The sequence below is a fragment of the Protopterus annectens genome, chromosome 17.part0, assembly GCF_019279795.1.
Source record: "Protopterus annectens isolate FY-2018-M chromosome 17.part0, PAN1.0, whole genome shotgun sequence".
In the NCBI taxonomy this organism is placed as follows: Eukaryota; Metazoa; Chordata; order Ceratodontiformes; family Protopteridae; genus Protopterus; species Protopterus annectens.
The window spans coordinates 680,871,309-680,891,896 of record NC_056751.1 but is presented as its reverse complement, the minus strand read 5'-3'; the positions used below and the strand labels follow the sequence as shown (position 1 = coordinate 680,891,896).

Genomic DNA, 20,588 nt, shown 5'->3' with positions numbered 1-20,588 from the left:
TACAGAACATAGAGTTATATTAAATAATGGGTCAGCTCAGTGAGCTATAAAACAAAGCAGTAATCTTCCTGGAGTGATGAAGTGTGGCCTTTTAAATCAGTATAACACAAATAAAACAGCTACCAGGAAATGCTGCAACTGTAAAGCTTTCTCATTTGATAAGGTATATTTTGTTTTATATATCATGAAACTGGAAAAGGGTATTTCTATTCAGCAAGAAAGCTTTTATATTGTACTAAATAAACATTTTATATTGCTGAAGGTAAATGTGACTCATTTTAAGGAGGAAGACTGAAAGGAGAGTGCGAGCAAGAATATTAGAAAATATACACGCTGATAAAAAGAAGACTGATTCAGTGCCCCATATAAGCATGTCATCAAAGCTGATTGTGACACTTCTTTTTCATGTTCATGGTTCTTGGAAAGATGTACATCATGACTTTAGGGTTTAGAGTCTGTAGTCTTTTATTCTTTTTTGTCCGATTTGTTCCAAATGATTTTGAGTAAAATACACAAGTAATACAGGGCGTGTTTATGTCATTTGGTGTTTCAGGGTCTGGGCACATACCAAACTGATAAATGGTAATAATTTCTGTATTTTCCAAGTGTATTTTCTCAGTATAGGACTTGAGAACATGAGTTGCAATGGTGCATAACCTTTTATGTTAGTGGGGATTCAGTATACTGTACTGAATGGACAATATTTACTATCTGGGGACAACTATATGAGCTGCTATGTATTTTCTATATTAGATTTGACAAAGAAGTGGTGTATTGATGAGAGCAATATACAGCTCCTGCCAGAGGAGGCACAACAAAGTCTCGAATGTTAACATGATACCACCCCCTGGGTCAAAAGATCACCAATTTATCCCCCAGGCTAATGTGAGATGGGAACCACTTAGGAGGCAGTTAGATTTTATTTTGTGCAGCAGAAACTGAATATAATTCAGAGGTTGTAGGTATTCTGTATGTTGGAATTAAGAGTACGTCTAATTTATGTCATTGCTAAGAAGGAAACTGATGCTGCTTTGCAGATCCTTCCTCATAACGGTAAACATGCATTATAATATACAGACTGCAAGAAACGATCAGAACTGCCATTGATTAGGCAATATAAAATGCTGCTTCCTGTACCTTTTGTATCTTTGTGAAGATGTTATAAACATGGGGATTCATTAATGAGAATTGAGTAAGGGTTATACTGGAAATGCTTCCCTCTTCTGTGACTGATTTGCCTTTGAATTCCTTAAAAAAATCTGTACAGTGCTTTGGCAAAAGCATTTAAAATAAACTTAATTTTATTTATATGATGGAGGAAGGGCATTTTGATCTACTGTATGAGAGCTCTCGACAAGAAGCAACATCTTCCACACCACATCAGTATGTTACTTAACAGATGCATTAATTTCCCTTTGAAATATTTTTTATAAAATCTAATTTGATTTTCTCTTTCTCCTTAATTGTTCATAGAGTGTTTGGCTTCGCCATTGTGTCTACATCTGTACTAAATATGCTCATCCCATCTGCTGCAAAGGTTCACTATGGGTGTGTAATCTTTGTACGAATAATGCAAGGCCTGGTAGAGGTAAGGTGTCTCTAAGTCTCTCTATTTTTTATGATTTATTGCAATTGAGTGAAGTAATGCTAATACATACATGGTGCTATAAACTAAAAATGAATAACAATAAAAACAGCAATGGAGCCAGTGATAAGTTACAATAAAAGAAATGTAAAATGAAACATAAACTAGCAGAATGCTCAAACAGTCCTACATTCTGCAGTCTGCACAGAAGACGGGGAGGGGGATACGTTCAAGTTTTGAATTGTAAGTACTTTTTGGTTTAAAAAACACACAGACTGTTCCATAACATGTTTTCATGCAAGCATCTGCAATCTAGTTTAGCTATGTGGATTGGGTTGTTGGGTTGTATGTTAAACAATTAGAAAATATTTCATAACATAAGTAAATTAATATATATATATATATATATATATATATATATATATATATATATATATATATATATATGGGTCCACTTCTTTAACTCGAAATACTGAAATCTTGAATTTCAGTATTTCGAGTCCAGAATGTCAAAAGTGCAGTTTTTCAAAACTGCACTCTATCAAATCTTGGTTTATCGAATCTGTGATGGATTTACTTTGGTGCTTACTTTGGTGCTTTATTTAGTGCATGCTGTCACTTTAAGGGTTATGTGGTGTGCCAGGCGATGTTCGTGTCTTTATGGAGATTCAGGTAGGTGTTTATATTTTAAGGGTTTTACTGTTAATGTGTTAATATTTAGTTATTGTGGGGAGTTGTACAAGTAGGTTGGGGTAGGTGGGTGAGAGTGTATGTGCATGACTGTGAATGTGCTGATTTTTGTACATGCGTACTGTGTGTTTGTATGTGTGTTATTAGTGAGTTTACATATGTTTGTCTGTAGTGGGAGCATAAGGTTAATCAGGGAAGGTGTGTGTTCCTTTTTGTTTGGGTTAGTGCGACCACGGAGTTGGTATATTTAAGTAGGGGTGTGTGAGGGGTGCAGGGGGCTTGCCCCCCTGTTGAAAACTATGGTGATGCTATCAGTTTTGTTTTTGTAGTGTTTTTTTTTGTCTTGGGGGAGGGTTGTTTATGTCTGTGTGTTTTGTTAGGCTCGAGGTTGTGAGTGTTCATGATTGTGATGTTTCGTTATTTTGATGGTTCGACATTCTGATCCCAAAATATTGAAATTCGAGATTTCAGTATTTCGAGTTAAAGAAGTAGTGAACCCACACACACACACATATATATATATATATATATATATATATATATATATATAGATATATAGATATGTGTGTGTGTGTGTGTGTGTAACAAAAAAAAAAAAAAATATATATATATATATATATATATATATATATATATATATATATATTTATTTCAGTTTGTTAACCGGGAAAGTCCATTGGGCCAGTGTAGCCCGTTTTCAATGGAGGCCCGAGGAGAAAAGCTCCAGACAGAAAGACAATATACAATATACAATGTATTAGTACAGCATATGAGAACAACAGTTCAACATTCAATATACAGCAAGGCAAGATTTTACACATCTTGAAATATATGAGCTGTGCTGAGTCAATCACTTATAAGATATTAGCAAAAACAATAACTTTATGTTCATTTAATACACTACTTATATTTAGGCAAAGGAAATTTAGAGAGATGAACTGAAACAGTGGCAGAGATTAGAGTAGAATAGAATAGGGATAGGTATTAGGAATTAGGTAGGATGGATACAGGAGCACTCCCAGAGGGAGCAGAGGTGAGAGTGGAGTAGGGTTTTAAAGGATGGTAGGTTAGGGGTAGTCCTAATGCAAGGGGGAAGAGAGTTCCATAATCTGGCAAGGGAGAATGATAGTAGAAGTTGCCCTGGTGCATGTAAAGGCTTATAAAGTTCTAAGAGGTTCTGATTTGTGGATCTAAGTGTTCTGTGTGGCTGGTGAAGTTTTAGGGAAGAGGAGAGTGATAGACAGTTACAAGTTTTGAAAATTAGCTTGTGTGCTGTAGTTATAGTTGAATGAAATTTAGGTAGCTTGGGAGTTCCAACCAGTTTAGAGCATGTAGGGAGTTGCAATGGTGAGTAGAGGATTTGGATCCTGTGGCAAACTTTGAAATTTTGTTATAACATGAGGAAAGTTTAGATTTTATGGATGATTGGAGGTTAGAGAGTAGCGGAGCTCCATACAAAAGGGAGGGTAGGAGATAGGTGGTAGATTGGAGTTGTCTAGAAGACAGAGAAAGGTAGTGCCTGTGTCAATAAAGCATACCAAGTTTTTGATGAGTTGTTTTAATATCGGTTTGTAGGTGGATATCACATTTTAGCTGTTCATCGATAGGAACGCCCAGAAGTTTTGTATGGGGAACTATTTCAATAGTTGTTTTGTTTAGGCTAGGTATAGAGAAAGATGCTTTGTCAGCAGAAGTATTTCTAGAAGGGGTAAAGATCATTATTTTCGATTTGGAGGCATTTAGGGCTTGGTGATTGCCAAGCATCCACGACTCAGTGGAGGAGAAGGCTTCTTGCATAAGGTTTATTAGTAAAGGAAGAGTTTTGACTGAGCAGCTTATAGTGTAGTCGTCTGCGTATTGCACCAGTTTAGCATTGGGGATCTTTTGGTGGAAATCATTGATGACAATGTTAAATAGTAAAGGACCCAAAATAGAGTTTTGGGGTACATCTGTTGGGGTGTGAAGGAAAGAGAAAGTGCAGTAGTTCCATTTTACACCTCGTTATTATATATATATATATGTATATATATATATATATATATATATATATATATATATATATATATATATATATATAGTGGCAGAACTAAGTATACATAGTTAAGATGTTTGTGATATCCTTTGTATGTGTGTGTGCATGTGTGTCTGTGCTCTGAAATCTTCCAAAGCATGGATTTACTGTATAGCTGTCCTGAAGGCCAAGCACTTGATTTGTGGTACAATGCATATGCTTCAGAAAAAGAGCGGGTCTGGTTATCTATCTATAATGTAGTATATGGTATTAAAAGCTCCATGTACTAATAATAAGGGACATTAGTGGCGAGTACATGTTTCTGTCTGTACAGCTTAAAAGGTAATAACCAAAAGTTGGGAATAATTCGACTCTTTTGGAAGCAGAAATTGTAATGTTTTCTTATGGTTATCTTCAAATATATATCCAGAAATGTGCTTTTGATATAAATCACAATAGTTCAGTTAATGTATTTATGAAGAAACTCCAATCAAGGTAAAGCACTAGGCAATATAAAAACTAAGGGCTATTTTCATAAAACACTTGCTCTAAGTATAAGCGTTTCTCAGTATAGGTTGCTTTGTATGCATGCACTTAACTCAGTTATCATAAGAAGCACTGCTTTATAGATCATTTCCTGTTTTTGTGTATGACAGATTTGAAAAATAAAAAGGTAGAACTTTAATATATTGTTAAGAATTTTCACCTGGCTGTACTTCATTTTGAAATATGTCAGGTCTGCCACATGTTACTATGAATGATGTAAAAATAAGGTTGCATGTTGCTTAGAAGAAAAAATGCCAGATCCCCAAGATTATGGTTAAGCAGTTAATACATCCAGCATTCTTAGGATGGGGAATGCATCATATGGGAAGGGGATTTACCCTCAGTATTTGGTTTGGTTTGGAAGACACAATTTGTTTGGCTTTCCTAATGTTGACATTACTGGAAAAAGGATCAGCAACACCTTTGCTTAATAAGAGTTAAAAAGTATCAAATGCCTTTTAACTGTGCATCAATATGGGTTAGTCAGAGTATGTTTTGCAGATTGACTTGAACGATGCTTCTTTCTTTTTTATCCTTTGGTGAAATTAGTCAGGATTTATGGTTGATTTACATGCTGATGTCAGAACTCCCTGTCCTGTGTGGGCAGCCTTGGCAAGTAATAAGAGGTGCAAACAGATCAATGAATGAAAAGTGCACACAGCCGCATAACACATAATGTCACAAAGTACACACAACAGCAGAACACACAATGTCACAAAGTGCACACAAGCGTAGAATGCATAATGTCACAAAAATGCACAAAACCACAGAACACATAATGTCACAAAGTGTACACAACCACAGAACACATAATGTCACAAACTACACTCAACAGCAGAACACATCATTTCACAAAGTGCCCACTAGTAGAATGCCATAATGTTTTGATGAAGCTAAGCAAGAGGACCATGTAGTCAGTTTAACATAGCTGAATACTATAGGAGCCTGAGGTAAATATTCATAACTGTAATGATGGCTCTAACGCATTAAGTAAGGCATGATATTAACATATTAAGTTATGGAAGGTATCTTGCAAGTAGAAACATTTCAGATAATAAAGCATAATAATATAATATCAAATAATAGTAATAATAATAATATTAGAATAATAATAATAGCAAATAATAAATATAATAATATATATTATTATACTATAAAAATGAAACTATAATACTCAGAGATGTGAACATTAACTGGTCAAACATTAGTTCAAAAACTCCATCCACTGATATTAACCTATTCCATTTCACTCAACTAATTGCCACCCCTACTAGATATAATAGTAAAATTAATGAATCAACTATCGTAGGCTGGATCCTAGTCTCTGACCCAACAAAAATTTCATCAGCTGGTACCCTCCCTAACTCTATAAGTGATAACCTTCCTGCCTATGTTACTCAAACTGCCCAGTCTTTCACAAAAAACAACACTTCAAACATGTCAGTACCTCTCAACTGTACAGCTTTTTGCAGAATGTCCATATTTTTGCCTCATATTTTTGACCTATTCCTCATAAAATCTGCAGTTTTTTGAAAAATCATTGAGGACTGAAGTCACTAAATAATACTGAATAATGGCAGATATTTGAGTTTCAGACTTCATATCCTTCAGAAAATACATAATAATGCAAAACCTGTTATTCTAGCAATGTTTTAAGTTTATATGAGCAATATTTAAAATGTGTCCCTATTTATGGGAGCATTTTACCCCCATTATTTTTGTCTTTGTCCAGATTTCTTGCATTGAGAGGTTGAGAGGTTCAACCCCACACTTTCAACAATATCCTGAAAAGCATTAATTGGAACAACCTAAAAACCCTCTCCATATATGATGACCTGTTCTAGTTCAACACTACCTTTCTAAACATATTAGACAGCCTTGCACCCTCCTGAACTAAAAGAATAAGAACTAATCGTGCTCCATTGTTAACAAAATCTACTAAGGAACTAATGATAACCAGAGGTATAACCTGAAAGCTATGGCAAAAACACATGAACAATTCCAATTTATTAAAATTAAAGCAACTTCGTAATCAGGTTAAAAACAGGTATTAAATGACAAGAAAGAACAATACAAAGCTTAAAAAAGCTCAAATATAGCCCTAAGCAATTATACTCCACCAGTAATACTTTCCTAAACCCTGGCACAAAAAGTAACCCTTGCCCTCATATTGACAAAACACCTGAGCAAGTGGCAAGCATCTTCAACCCCTACTTCATAGACACAATAGCTAATATTGCAGTTAAACTCTGTCAGCCTCTCCCCACAACTATCATTCCTAGCTATACTCCTCTCTCTCAACATTCAGAGCCCCAGTCTCCACACTCTACTACATGCACACTTGGTCAAAGCACTCCCACTATTCACACTCACTCCCAGCCCCCCTTATCTTCCCACACAAATTTAGCCAAATGTTATTCCATGCCTGAATTCAAACTCATTACTGTCCCAACAACAACTATACAAAGATTACTTCTAAAACTAAAACCCAGATCAAATGCAGCAGATGGCTTACCCACTGAATATCTAAAATCACTGCAGAAACTATTGCCTACTCCATTAGCATACTCATAAATAGATCCATCCAAGAATCCCATGTTCCTAATCTCTGGAAAATGCATTCATCCTATTTCTCCACAAAGAGGTCACCTCTGCCAATATTTCCAACTTCCACCTCATAGTTATTCTATCCTCCATCTCCAAACTCCTAAAAAATGTATACACACTCAAACTCAACTACTACAATCCTTTCTCAACAATAATATCCTTTCTCAGAATCAACATGGTTTTAGACCATAGTACTTCAACTGCCCTGATATCCTTTATGGACTTAGTCAATAAAGCCTGCAAGTTTAGGAAGTTTAGGAAGATTGTTGCAAGTCCATTTCTGGACTTATCTAAAGCCTTTGATACTAGCTCACCCTCACTCCTCCTTTTCCAGCTTAATAACATTGGACTATCTACTCCTTCTCTCACGTGTTTCAAAAGCTACCTATCAGACAGAGAACATGTTGTAAAATGGCAACACTCCATATCCCATGGGTGTCCCCCAAGGATAAGACCTCTTCTGTTTAATTCATCAGCAACCTCCATTTATCATTTCAACAAGGGTTTTTTGTTCAATATGCAGATGACTCTGTTATAATCTGCTCTGTCAAAAATTCAACACAGTTACAACAAATCACTCAATCTGCATTCACCGCCATAGAGGTATGGTTCCACAATAACCACCTGTCTTTAAATCCCAATGAGAACAAAATCATTGTATTCACTCCAAAGAAAAACAATCCCATTAACAAATCCAAATTCAACACACTCTCCATGAACAACACAGAAATCAAGATAGTAACCCATACCAATCTGCTAGGTGTCATAACTAATGAAAACTTAAAATCTGGCCAACACTTGCACAATAACTTAAGCAAGACATACCAAAGACTTGGAGTTTTTTATAGACATAAAATGTTCCGCTCTCTTCCTCACTACAAAACAAGTACTTGCCTCCACATATCTACTTCCTTCTCTTGGCTATATTACCCCATTGCTAACCAATCTCCCATCCTCCTTCAAAACTAAATTAGAAATATGTTATAACAAAATAGCTAAATTTGCAACAAACAACCCCATTCTAGCCACCACTGCACACCTCTAAAAATTATAAACTGGCTTGAATTTCCCAACTATCTTACACATCTCCAATTAACTACCACACACAAAATACGTACTAAACCACAGGATTATCCTGCCCTAATTTCCTTATTCTCACACTGTAATCCCAATAGGTCCCTGAAATCAGAAAAGCAGCACATACTCCAAATTCAGAAACCAAAACTACCTGCTGGTCAACTACTATACCCTAAGTTATAGTAAAACCTGGAGTAGCCTTTCTATAGCCATTCACACCACACAGTTCTCTGTTTCCTTCAAATTAGCTCTGTGCACTAACCTTCACTTGAACTGGATTTGTAACTCCACGAAGCCTCCTCCTTCCATAACCTAGTTCTTAGTGCCCTCCTATTACTCCCATAATATCTTACTTCAACTCATATTCTGCTCTTGTCCATCTCAAATACACTACCTCAATACACTGAACAACCAAAAAGGAGAAATACGACTGAAGGATTCCCAAAACGATACACCAAAAAGTTCAGTCGGAGGCAGAAACCGCAACCAAACAAGGTTTATTGAAAGTAGATATTAACGCCAGCTGTAACTTAGTTAGACACGTTTTTGTCAGAGAAAGCTCTCTGACTTCTTCAGATAATGCAGGTATAATTCAAAGACCATTTAAATACCAATTCCATAAAGTGTTAAATAAGTTAATTGATAAGCAATTATCTATTAAAGCAACGGGGTATAATGTGTGCATAGATAATATAGCAAACTAGCCAGTGTGACTTCCATACCAACATAAAACAATACAATACAAAATATAAAGTATAAAAAATTGGTGGATAATATTTAAAAAACAATAATATATAACTCAACACACTCCCTTTCTCTTGCTCACCCATTACTACTAGCAACTTTGTCTCCTGTTTTCTGTCTCTTATTCATTATTTACTTTCACCTTTCACCTTTACTCTAATCTCTGTCAAATTCTTACCGGTGCTTTCTTACACCTTCCCACTTTTCCTCTCATGTACTACAACTCCTGTAACAAGGCTGCTAACAGCCTTTATTGTATTTTTAAGTTTCTGTTCCCTCCTATAATATGATTGTTATGCATTTGATATTTACCCATACTACAATGTCAGTCAGTAGTTGTACTATAATGTAATCAAAGTTAATTTAGCTGTTTTCATATATTCTAAATGTGCTAGTTTGTAATAATTTTCCCTCTGTGCTTTGTATACTCTAAATGTTATTTTCTATGGTAGTTTGTATTTTCCAAATGTTTTTTTGCGGAGCTTTTCTCCCTGGGCCTCCATTGAAAATGGGCTCTGTTTGGTACAGTGGACTTTCCTGGTAAACATATGCCAATAAATAAATAAATAAATAAAGTTGTAATTCAGTTTATAAGAAACATCATGTTTTTCTTTCTTTTTTTCTTTCTTTCTTTCTTTCTTTCTTTCTTTAACTTTAAGGCACATTTCCATTTTATTTTCCATTCTCTCTTAAATGATCACATAGCCAGCAATTATATACATATACTATACATGCATGCAGGAGACCCATGGATGATATCAATTCAGATGTTAAATGTTTCAATATACATCTGTGCTGTTATTTTGTAGCTCCCCATTAATACTAGCATGGCAAAAGAGATACAGATGTGTATATTACAATGTTAAAGTAATATGGTACTGTGGCTAAGTCAGTGCCCTACAAAACCCAGATGTATCACCAATCAGTACACCGTACAATAAAAAAGACATTGTGCATCTGCAGTAAAACATTGACATTGTAATTTCTCTACACCTTTTTATCAATCAGATGCATCCAGTTATATGAGTCTATATCAGTGGAATATGAAACTGTAAGTAACAAGGATGTGAGCAGAGCAACATGATACCTGGCATAGAAAATACTTCCCTCTTAGTTATTTGGACATAAGCCATGACACATTACATGTGGTACATTTTACTTTTTGCTTGAAGCCTGATATAAAATGAATATCTATTTACGTAGATCAGCTTATGAAGCTGTGAGACATCAAGTACTTCAATCCTAGCTTCAGCAAGCATTGTCAGTTATTTCATCTGTAGAACAGAACTCAGACAACACTATTCTTTGCAGACCAAGGCAGTTTGCTGTTGATTGTTTACCCTAGGTACGACTATCAGTTCTTAATCTTTAATAGCCCAACATGACTTGCAGTAAATGAGTGGTAAACTTGGGCTTAACCACCCTTATTCAGAAACTACACGCACATGATTCAAGTCCAATTTTAAACAAAAGACTTGCCATAGACAGACAACAGCAGTAACAATACCAAGTGTTTAATATACTACTGCTTGGGTAACTTCCAAGCAGCATAGTGCAGACACAGCACTTGTAGTGTGTAATACTGTACTTGTGAAGTATTAATCGACAGATGTGGCATCAGCAGAGAAGTACACAGACCGATGAGTGCAGACACAGCACTTGTAGGCAGACCGATGGACACACATCATTTACCAGTCTTCACATATAGCGTACTTTTAAGAGATCTAATAATACCAGGTGTACCACATGATCTGACTGCACATACAAAGTATATTATACAGTAGGGAAATGTGCCACAGAGAACATAGCTGGTGATCACGAGGTGAATGCATCAGCTTGTTCCAGATTTTGTAATGTCTTTCAGTTATGGTTGTATGGTATCACACTAATGTTATCTATTCTGGGCTGCATTCTTTTTACTTTAGTCCACCTTAATAGGCCATAACCCATATAGTCAATCAGGACTCCTGCTCTTCCATTCCTTGGTCAGATAAGCACGGTGCAATAACTGTATATTTTCAGAGAAATTCCCTGCTGTTTTGTCACCCATGCATGTCTGCTCAGACTGAAGACACAAGCCAACTACTTTAACATGAAACACTCAGTTTGCAGTGTTGTAACATTGCTCTGAAGAGCAAATATGGGACATGGGCACCATTTACCGTTGTGGGGCTAGTAACACCTATAAGACGTGCAGCTTACTCTGATATCGTTGAACTGTATATGTGCAATATTATTCTTTACAAAGATATCTTAGTGACAGCATAAATGTGAACACAAAATGATGCTTCACAACAAAAAATTTCAAAACCGAAGTCTGTGTCAAACACTGCAGCATTTGTGGCATCCAGTCCTCTGTACTTCCATATACTATTATTTTCACCGGTAAGTCCCCATACCTAGGGTATCAGACCAATTGCCCTAAACATCTTGAAAATATTAACCTCAGAATTCTATGATTTGAAACTATGATAAATTGGAACAAAAGCAAAACTTAACATGTAAATGCCACATACAAATCTAGTAATGGAAAGCATTTTGGAAATGTGCATTTCTTGTGCATGTATAGCTGTGGTGAACAGCGAATTAACGAGTTGTAAGCATTACCAGAAGACCTCTGTGAAATGTTGCAACAAAGCCATGTTGGTGTTCAGAAATATCTACAACAACAACTCTTCATTAATAATTCATTATTCAGATTCTGAAAGCGTGCTTAGAATTGCATTACAGCTGACTTGCAATTTAATGTATTGCTCAAAGTGGAAGCAGGAAAGCAGTCCAGAAGCAATTATGAGAGGGAAAGAACTATCAACATCATTTGGGCAATACTGTATGTATACGTTTACTGCTGAAATACTGGTCATGGTGCAGTCACCTTCTGGCACATGCTATGGCTGACAAGCTTAATGGAACTTCCCCTGAAAGATGTCTGCTCAGTCAATATTATGCACTCTAATGTTGCAAAAACATCATATTCACATCTTATTACATTCACATTTTGTTGATGTGTTCTCTTCAGTGTCAGGGAACTTATAACATCATAGTGAGTTTTCACAGATCACAGCAGTGATATATTATTATAAACATCTAATATACTGCAAAACGATGCCACATTTCAGGAAAAAAGAGCATGTGACCCCATACTTTACACACACACACACACACACACACACACACACACACACACACACACACACACACACACATGCACACATGTACACACAGGTACACACACGCACACACACACACACATACTCACATCTCGATTTGGATTGTTTCGATATGACCACTCAGTTTACTTTCTTACAGGAAGAGAACTCATTTATGTTTTACTTGTTTAACTTGCTTACTTATGCAATCACTGTAAATAGTCTGTTTGCAATATGAAATGCTGGTATTATGTAATAAGCCAAAGAAGAACACAAACTAATAAAAAACAAAAAACAAAGAAACACACCAAGCCAGCAGGAATTATAGTTAGCGCTTTCGTTTACTTCATAAGCAAACTTCATCAGACAACAGTTAAAAACCGCAAGTCATTTAAATATCCCTGCAAAAAGACCAATTAAAGAATTAATTACATACTCAAATTGTCCTTAAAGGAACATACACACAAAATTGTTCATGCTATATAAAAATCAGTACATAAACATCAAAGTGTATACAGCAAGCTGAAATACATCCATAAATTGAATTAATAATCATCTAAAACAGGATTTCAATTTCAACATACATTTTATAGATAAATTATCATTCAGCCCAGGAAGGGAATGTGCATTAAACTTCAATTGCCAAATCAGTTCCCTTTCATCTAACTTCAGGGCTATAGGACCACCTCTATTATACTTATCCAACACTTGATCAATGACAAAAAATAGAAATGCATGACCGGAAACTGATTTACATGCCTAGCCAAGGCATTATTCAAATTCAGCTTCCTAATGTTGTACAAATGCTCATAGATGCCCTGTTTCAGGCATCTTTCTGTCCTTCCAAAATAAAATGCAGGACATGCTTGACATACCGCCATGTACACAACATTCTTAGATGAACAGTTATATCTGTCCTTAAGCTGGTATACTCTCCCATACATCTCAAAGGAATCAGTAACTAATAAATTTACAAAAATGACAGAAACCACATTTTGACATACCACCAAGTATATTAATTCCACGATTACTTTCCAAGGCATTTTTGAGGTTACTACCCTTCCTAAAAATAACATCAGGCTTCTCTCTAATCCTATTATTAATCAATGCGTCCTCCCTCAGAAAACACCAATTCTTATTAATAATATACCTGAGGTCATCAGCATCAAGTGAGAATGTAGTAATAAATCCACTACATCGGACATCCTCACTCAAATTAGGTTCAAGAGACAATTCAACCGCACCTAAAAAAGAAGTGACCATACCATCTTCCAATAAATTAACCTGTTCAATAAAAGGGGCATCTCGAAATGGTGAGGCAGTATGCAAAAGGGGTTTAAAAGGCCCTCTCTTTCTTTTAATACTAACCTCAGCACAAACCTCATTCACCAAGGGGAGTGGGTAACCCCTTTTCACAAACATCTCTGTTAATAAATTACATTCAAGAATGAAGTCAGCCTCATCTGTAACCATTCTGGATGCCCTAACAAACTGCCCTTTTACAACAGCCTTCTTTTGATGGTAGGGATGAGCACTAGACCAGTGCAAAAAAGCACTGGAATAAATGACCTTTCTAAAAATCTTGGAGGTAAATCTTTCATTAACCAAATCCTTACTTAGTTCGATGTCCAAGTAGGAAATAGAGTCCACTTTAAACTCAAAAGTAAACTTTAAAAATTCAGTGAAATTATTCATATGTTCAAACAAAACCTCCGCTAATTCTAAACCACCCTTCCAGACCATAAAAATATTGTCCAGATAGTGTGTATACCAGATGATATTATTCTTAAACAGGGCATCCTTAAACAGGAACTCCTTTTCCCAGTGGGTCATAACTATGTTTGCAAAAGTAGCTCCACAAGGAAAATCCATTGCTAACCCATTTTTTTGCAAGTAATAATCCCCATTAAACATAAAATAATTATTCATCAGGACTAATTCCAAAATGTACACCAATGCCTCAGTTTCCCTACCATCCATAGCTTTGCTAGTAAGGAAATCCCTAACCCAAACTAAACCAGTTTCCTGAGGTATGACCGTATATAATTCCTTGACATCAACTGTCAAGAAGTCATAATCAGCTTGAAATTTCAAGCTGTTCGTAGCTGAAAGAAATGCCCAGGAATCATGACAAATATGCTGTTCCCCTTCCAGAAGTTTCTTTAACTTGTTATCCAAATACTTCGCACATCCAAATGTAAAGGACTGCCTACCATCCACAATGGGATGAATAGGAGGATTTTCTATATCCTTATGTATTTTTGGCAGTCCAAAAATCACAGGAGTAATGGGACTAGAAACAGACAAGTAATTCAATAAATCAATATCTATAGAGGCTTCTATAAATAAATCCCTAATGAACCCTTGAAACCGTTGACAAGCTCCATTCATCTCATTCCTGGACACTTTCTCATAAGCCTCACATGCTAGTAATATCTTCATGCGAGTGTTATAATCATCCAAGGTCATAAATATAAGGCCACCCCCCTTATCAGGTTTTAAAACCCGAATACCCTTAGTTCTTAACAAAGAAAGGGCATCCTTTTCACTAACAGTAGTGTTATACAAGGAAGGGTTAGGTTTATAATTAGTTAACAGACACCGTGTATCATTTTCACAAACTCTCTCAAATAACTGGATAGTATTATTAAGAGGAGGATTAAATACACTAGCAACTCTAAACTCACTGGTCAAATTACTGTTGTTACCAAACAATACATTTAGATTCAACTTGCGTGTAAACATTTTCAAATCTATTAAAGTTCTAGCCAGATCTGCCCGAGCCGAGAGAACAAAAGTCAATCCACAGGCCAACAATTCAACCAGCACTTTGGTAGGCATAAAATCAGTGTAATTATAGATTTTAAAGTCCCCATATTGATTACAAACAATACTGACCGGTTTCGTATTAACTGTCCCAGTATGACAACTTTCAAGGGAAGGCAAAAAAGTTACCTCCTCCCCCATTTGTTCGATCTCTTCTTCCACTGCTTCTGAGACACACCACCTTGTTGGTAAGCCTGGTTGTTCACATTGTTCATCCGAAAATCCTGTTTAATGACAGGCTGCTGAGTGCGAGCTTCATGAACTTGCTGCACTTGTCTATTTTGAACCTGCCTGTTCTGGAGCCGTTCGCTCCATCTAACAGGGGAATTCAAAGTGAAATTAGAAGGAGCCCCACTAGCCTGTTCACTTCTCTCACTAGTTACATTCCCCTGGGCTAGTGGATCCAGTTCCGGAAGAGAAGAAGCTGAATAATTAATCACACCAGGTGGGGAAAGATATGCAACCCCATTCGTCCCATTGTGGATGGTAGGCAGTCCTTTACATTTGGATGTGAGAAGTATTTGGATAACAAGTTAAAGAAACTTCTGGAAGGGGAACAGCATATTTGTTGTGACTCCTGGGCATTTCTTTCAGCTATGAACAGCTTGAAATTTCAAGCTGATTATGACTTCTTGACAGTTGATGTCACGGAATTATATACAGTCATACCTCAGGAAACTGGTTTAGTTTGGGTTAGGGATTTCCTTACTAGCAAAGGTGTGGATGGTAGGGAAATTGAATCATTGGTGTACATTTTGGAATTAGTCCTGATGAATAATTATTTTATGTTTAATGGGGATTATTACTTGCAAAAAAATGGGTTAGCAATGGATTTTCCTTGTGGAGCTACTTTTGCAAACATAGTTATGACCCACTGGGAAAAGGAGTTCCTGTTTAAGGATGCCCTGTTTAAGAATAATATCATCTGGTATACACACTATCTGGACAATATTTTTATGGTCTGGAAGGGTGGTTTAGAATTAGCGGAGGTTTTGTTTGAACATATGAATAATTTCACTGAATTTTTAAAGTTTACTTTTGAGTTTAAAGTGGACTCTATTTCCTACTTGGACATCGAACTAGTAAGGATTTGGTTAATGAAAGATTTACCTCCAAGATTTTTAGAAAGGTCATTTATTCCAGTGCTTTTTTGCACTGGTCTAGTGCTCATCCCTACCATCAAAAGAAGGCTGTTGTAAAAGGGCAGTTTGTTAGGGCATCCAGAATGGTTACAGATGAGGCTGACTTCATTCTTGAATGTAATTTATTAACAGAGATGTTTGTGAAAAGGGGTTACCCACTCCCCTTGGTGAATGAGGTTTGTGCTGAGGTTAGTATTAAAAGAAAGAGAGGGTCTTTTAAACCCCTTTTGCATACTGCTTCACCATTTCGAGATGCCCCTTTTATTGAACAGATTAATTTATTGGAAGATGGTATGGTCACTTCTTATTTAGGTGCGGGTGAATTGTCTCTTGAACCTAATTTGAGTGAGGATGTCTGATATAGTGGATTTATTACTACATTCTCACTTGATGCTGATGACCTCACATATATTATTAATAAAAATCGGTGTTTTCTGAGGGAGGACGCATTTATTAATAATAGGATTAGAGAGAAACCTGATGTTATTTTTAGGAAAGGTAGTAACCTCAAAAATGCCTTGGAAAGTAATCGTGGAATTAATATTCTTGGTGGCATGTCAAAATGTGGTTTCTGTCATTTTTGTAAATTTATTAAAGTTACTGATCCCTTTGAGATGTATGGGAGAGTATACCAGCTTAAGGACAGATATAACTGTTCATCTAAGGATGTTGTGTACATGGCGGTATGTCAAGCATGTCCTGCATTTTATATTGGAAGGACAGAAAGATGCCTGAAACAGGGCATCTATGAGCATTTGTACAACATTAGGAAGCTGAATTTGAATAATGCCTTGGCTAGGCATGTAAATCAGTTTCTGTTACATGCATTTCCATTTTTTGTCATTGATCAAGTGTTGGATAAGTATAATAGAGGTGGTCCTATAGCCCTGAAATTAGATGAAAGGGAACTGATTTGGCAATTGAAGTTTAATGCACATTCCCTTCCTGGGATGAATGATAATTTATCTATAAAATGTATGTTAAAATTGAAATCCTGTTTTAGATGATTATTAATTCAATTTATGGATGTATTTTAGCTTGCTGTATACACTTTGATGTTTATGTACTGACTTTTATATAGCATGAACAATTTTGTGTGTATGTTCCTTTAAGGACAATTTGAGTATGTAATTAATTGTTTAATTCATCTTTTTGGAGGGATATTTAAATGACTTGTGGTTTTTAACTGTTGTCTGATGATGTTTGCTTATGAAGTAAACAAAAGCGCGAACTATAATTCCTGCTGGCTTGGTGTGTTTCTTTGTTTTTTTTGTTTTTTGGTATTATGTAATGCTGTATCTGCTTACCCTTGGAGCTTTTCTCCCCGGGCGTCTGCTGAAATTGGACATGCATTCAGTTGGACTATCCCGGTCAACAAATGTAAAATAAATAAAATAAAAAAAAAAACATTATTTCCAACTTTTAACATTCTAACTGGAAGAAAATACTGATGCACTGACATGATGTAATTTATTTTATTGTAACAACAATGGGTTTAAAATGTAATTATCTGAGTTTTTTGATAAATTAGCATTTTATCAGGATCATCAGCTCCTGACAAAGGTGGCATGTCATCTGAAAACTCACATTGCTGAACATTGTGTCATATCTGTGTTCTAAAGGTTTCTACCAGCTCAGCTGATCAAAGTGGCATTTCTCTCTTTTATTTTGCCATTCTGTCTGCCATATAAGCTTAATGATTCAGCCATTACCAAGACACTGGTCAAGTATATCACATATGCATTCTCTTTGTAACGCTTCTCTGGGGATGAGTCATTCATCTGAATTCTAGATTCCTTTCAATTAGTTTACCCAACTTCATACTTTAACTTCTGCTGAATATATTTCATAAAAATATGCTTGTTGTCTCATTTCTTACTTTTTACATGCAAGTAACCGGTGTTCACTATACCCTGTCACTGCAGTGTTCAGGCCTTAATGATCACATCTGCTGATATAGCTATGCATATATTAGCAGGGGATTTCATTTCATTGACACTTGTGACCTTAATAGTTGTCTAGCAAGTTTAAAGTGTCAAAAAGCTCTGAACTGTCACCATTTTATTTTACTTGGTGTCTCCTATCACTCAGGCAAACATAAAATGAGGTAATCATTCATCACAAATGCTGCTGTCACTATTATGCAGAAATAAATCCATAGTGGCATCTCCAAAAGAGAAATACTGAATGTCACTGTTCTCTGATGATTATCATATGAACATGTGCATAAACAAATCATAAACATTATGGGTTTTATGAAGGTATTTTCATAGTTTTCTTTTTATGGCTGATAATTAAAATTCTACAATTGCTGTGTTCTATTCACATGCCAGATGTGACTTTCCGACCCAAACTTTCTGTGTCAGTATGTAGTGCTGGCCATTTTATATCAGCAGATTAAAGAGGAATAAACAAAGTCTCATTTAAGCATTAATGTGGTGTAAAGGTGATGGTCTAATTTCCTTAAGTTTAAGATGCGGTTGAGCAATTGCTTGGAATTGATGTGCGTTGTATTAGAAAAGAGCTAGCATCACAGATAAGACTGAATGCTGGGAAAACATCCACTATGAATTCCATGCAGTCCATCAAATGCATCCTAAACCTGAGGAAATTAGATCATCACCTACCCCCTTCTATATACTACATTCATGGTTGAATGAGACTTCACTTATCCACCCACTATTTATGGCACCCAGAAGGACGTTGTCCTAGACACCTGCACACTAATAGAAAGAGGCATTTGTTACACTCCAACAGGAGAATCCAAATCTCAAAGCCTGGCTGACATTGATTTATACTAGATTCCAGAAACAAAAACAAGGACCAGAAGTGGATGACACAGCACAAGCCTCATCATTACCAGCTGGGCAAGGCTATCCAAATGTCCAGAGACTGGCAGCAATATAAGATGTCCTCACCTTCTGTTAAACTCAGACTGTCTTCCCTACACATTGAAGCCAGATGATGAGGCACTAGCTTTGGTTACACCGTCCCACAAGAACGAGATGAAGCAACAGAAAAGTCTTAAACCCAAAGGAGCCCAGATTCACAAGTCACCCACTCCCCCTATATGCAGAAGAGACAGAATGTACTGAATACAAATGAATGCACCCAGATGCCTTCTTTACTAACTTCCAGCAGATCCATCAAGCAAATCCTACAAAGAGTTACAAAAGTATGGCAGATCTGCAGTACTGCACTCCTATAAGTCTAAGCATCTTTACCCACCTGGGATAAAATACAGGAAAAAACTCAAGTCAAGCAAAGACATTGGGAAAGGAACTTTTGCCAGTTCTATATTCTAGCATGACTTTGCAACTGTCCTAAACAACTTTGATAACATTTAATTCTTGCACTCAAAAACGTGAGACAAATATTCTCTTTAAAATTGACAAGACTATTACAGTAAATAGCAAATCCATTTAATTTTAGTTCTTTAGCTCATTAGACAAAAAGACATAAAGACACCACTTATATGGGGAAGAAAATGGTGAAACAAACTATCACTACTTCACCTTAAAAGGACTATTCTAATCAATGTTTACTTTTTAACCTTAGTTTTTAATGCTTTTCCAGAAATGTTGCTTTTTACTGATTATCATACTATAAACTGATCATGCTAGATACTTGTAAGGATTGAGAGTGACCCTGCTTGAACCCCCCCCCAAATATATCACAAAGAAAATCCAACCCACATACTAAACAGGGTAGGGACTTGCATGGGCATGACCCAGTCCAGATCACACAAATGCCCTCTGCTTAGCCATTGCAACTTAGACAAAGTAGAGGAGCACTCATCTGATAATTACTGCCAATAATGAAGACCGTAAACTACGAGAACTCAGAATTCGATTCTTAATTTTCAAAAAATGTCATTTTAATGATGCAAACCACTATGTAATTACTTATCCAAAACTTTACTCACTAACAGGTAACATTGACTTGACAAAACATTTAACTAAATAAAACCACAAACACGATAGAATAGACAAGGAATTGTCTAACCTAATATCAACATTCACTCAAACAAAATGAGATAATTGAAATAACAGGCAATGCAATTTACATCATCGACAAACTTAGACAATCCTCTATGTACTTTCTTTTTTCTATAAAATAAACTTATTACCTCTTTTTTCATTAAACAGGTCATATTCTGCCACAGTAGACCAACCCCCAGCAGGTGATTCACTCCACTAAAAGGGTACAAT

The 20,588-nt window shown here is 36.0% G+C and overlaps 1 protein-coding gene across 1 annotated transcript in view; it reads left to right on the top strand.

Moving 5' to 3' along the window:
* SLC17A7 (solute carrier family 17 member 7) overlaps positions 1-20,588 on the top strand; it is a 741,037-nt gene that overhangs the window by 569,445 nt on the left and 151,004 nt on the right. Inside the window, exon 4 of the mRNA XM_044059515.1 lies at positions 1,474-1,588. Within this exon, the coding sequence (XP_043915450.1) occupies positions 1,474-1,588 (115 nt within the window). The remainder of the gene's footprint in view (positions 1-1,473; positions 1,589-20,588) is intronic.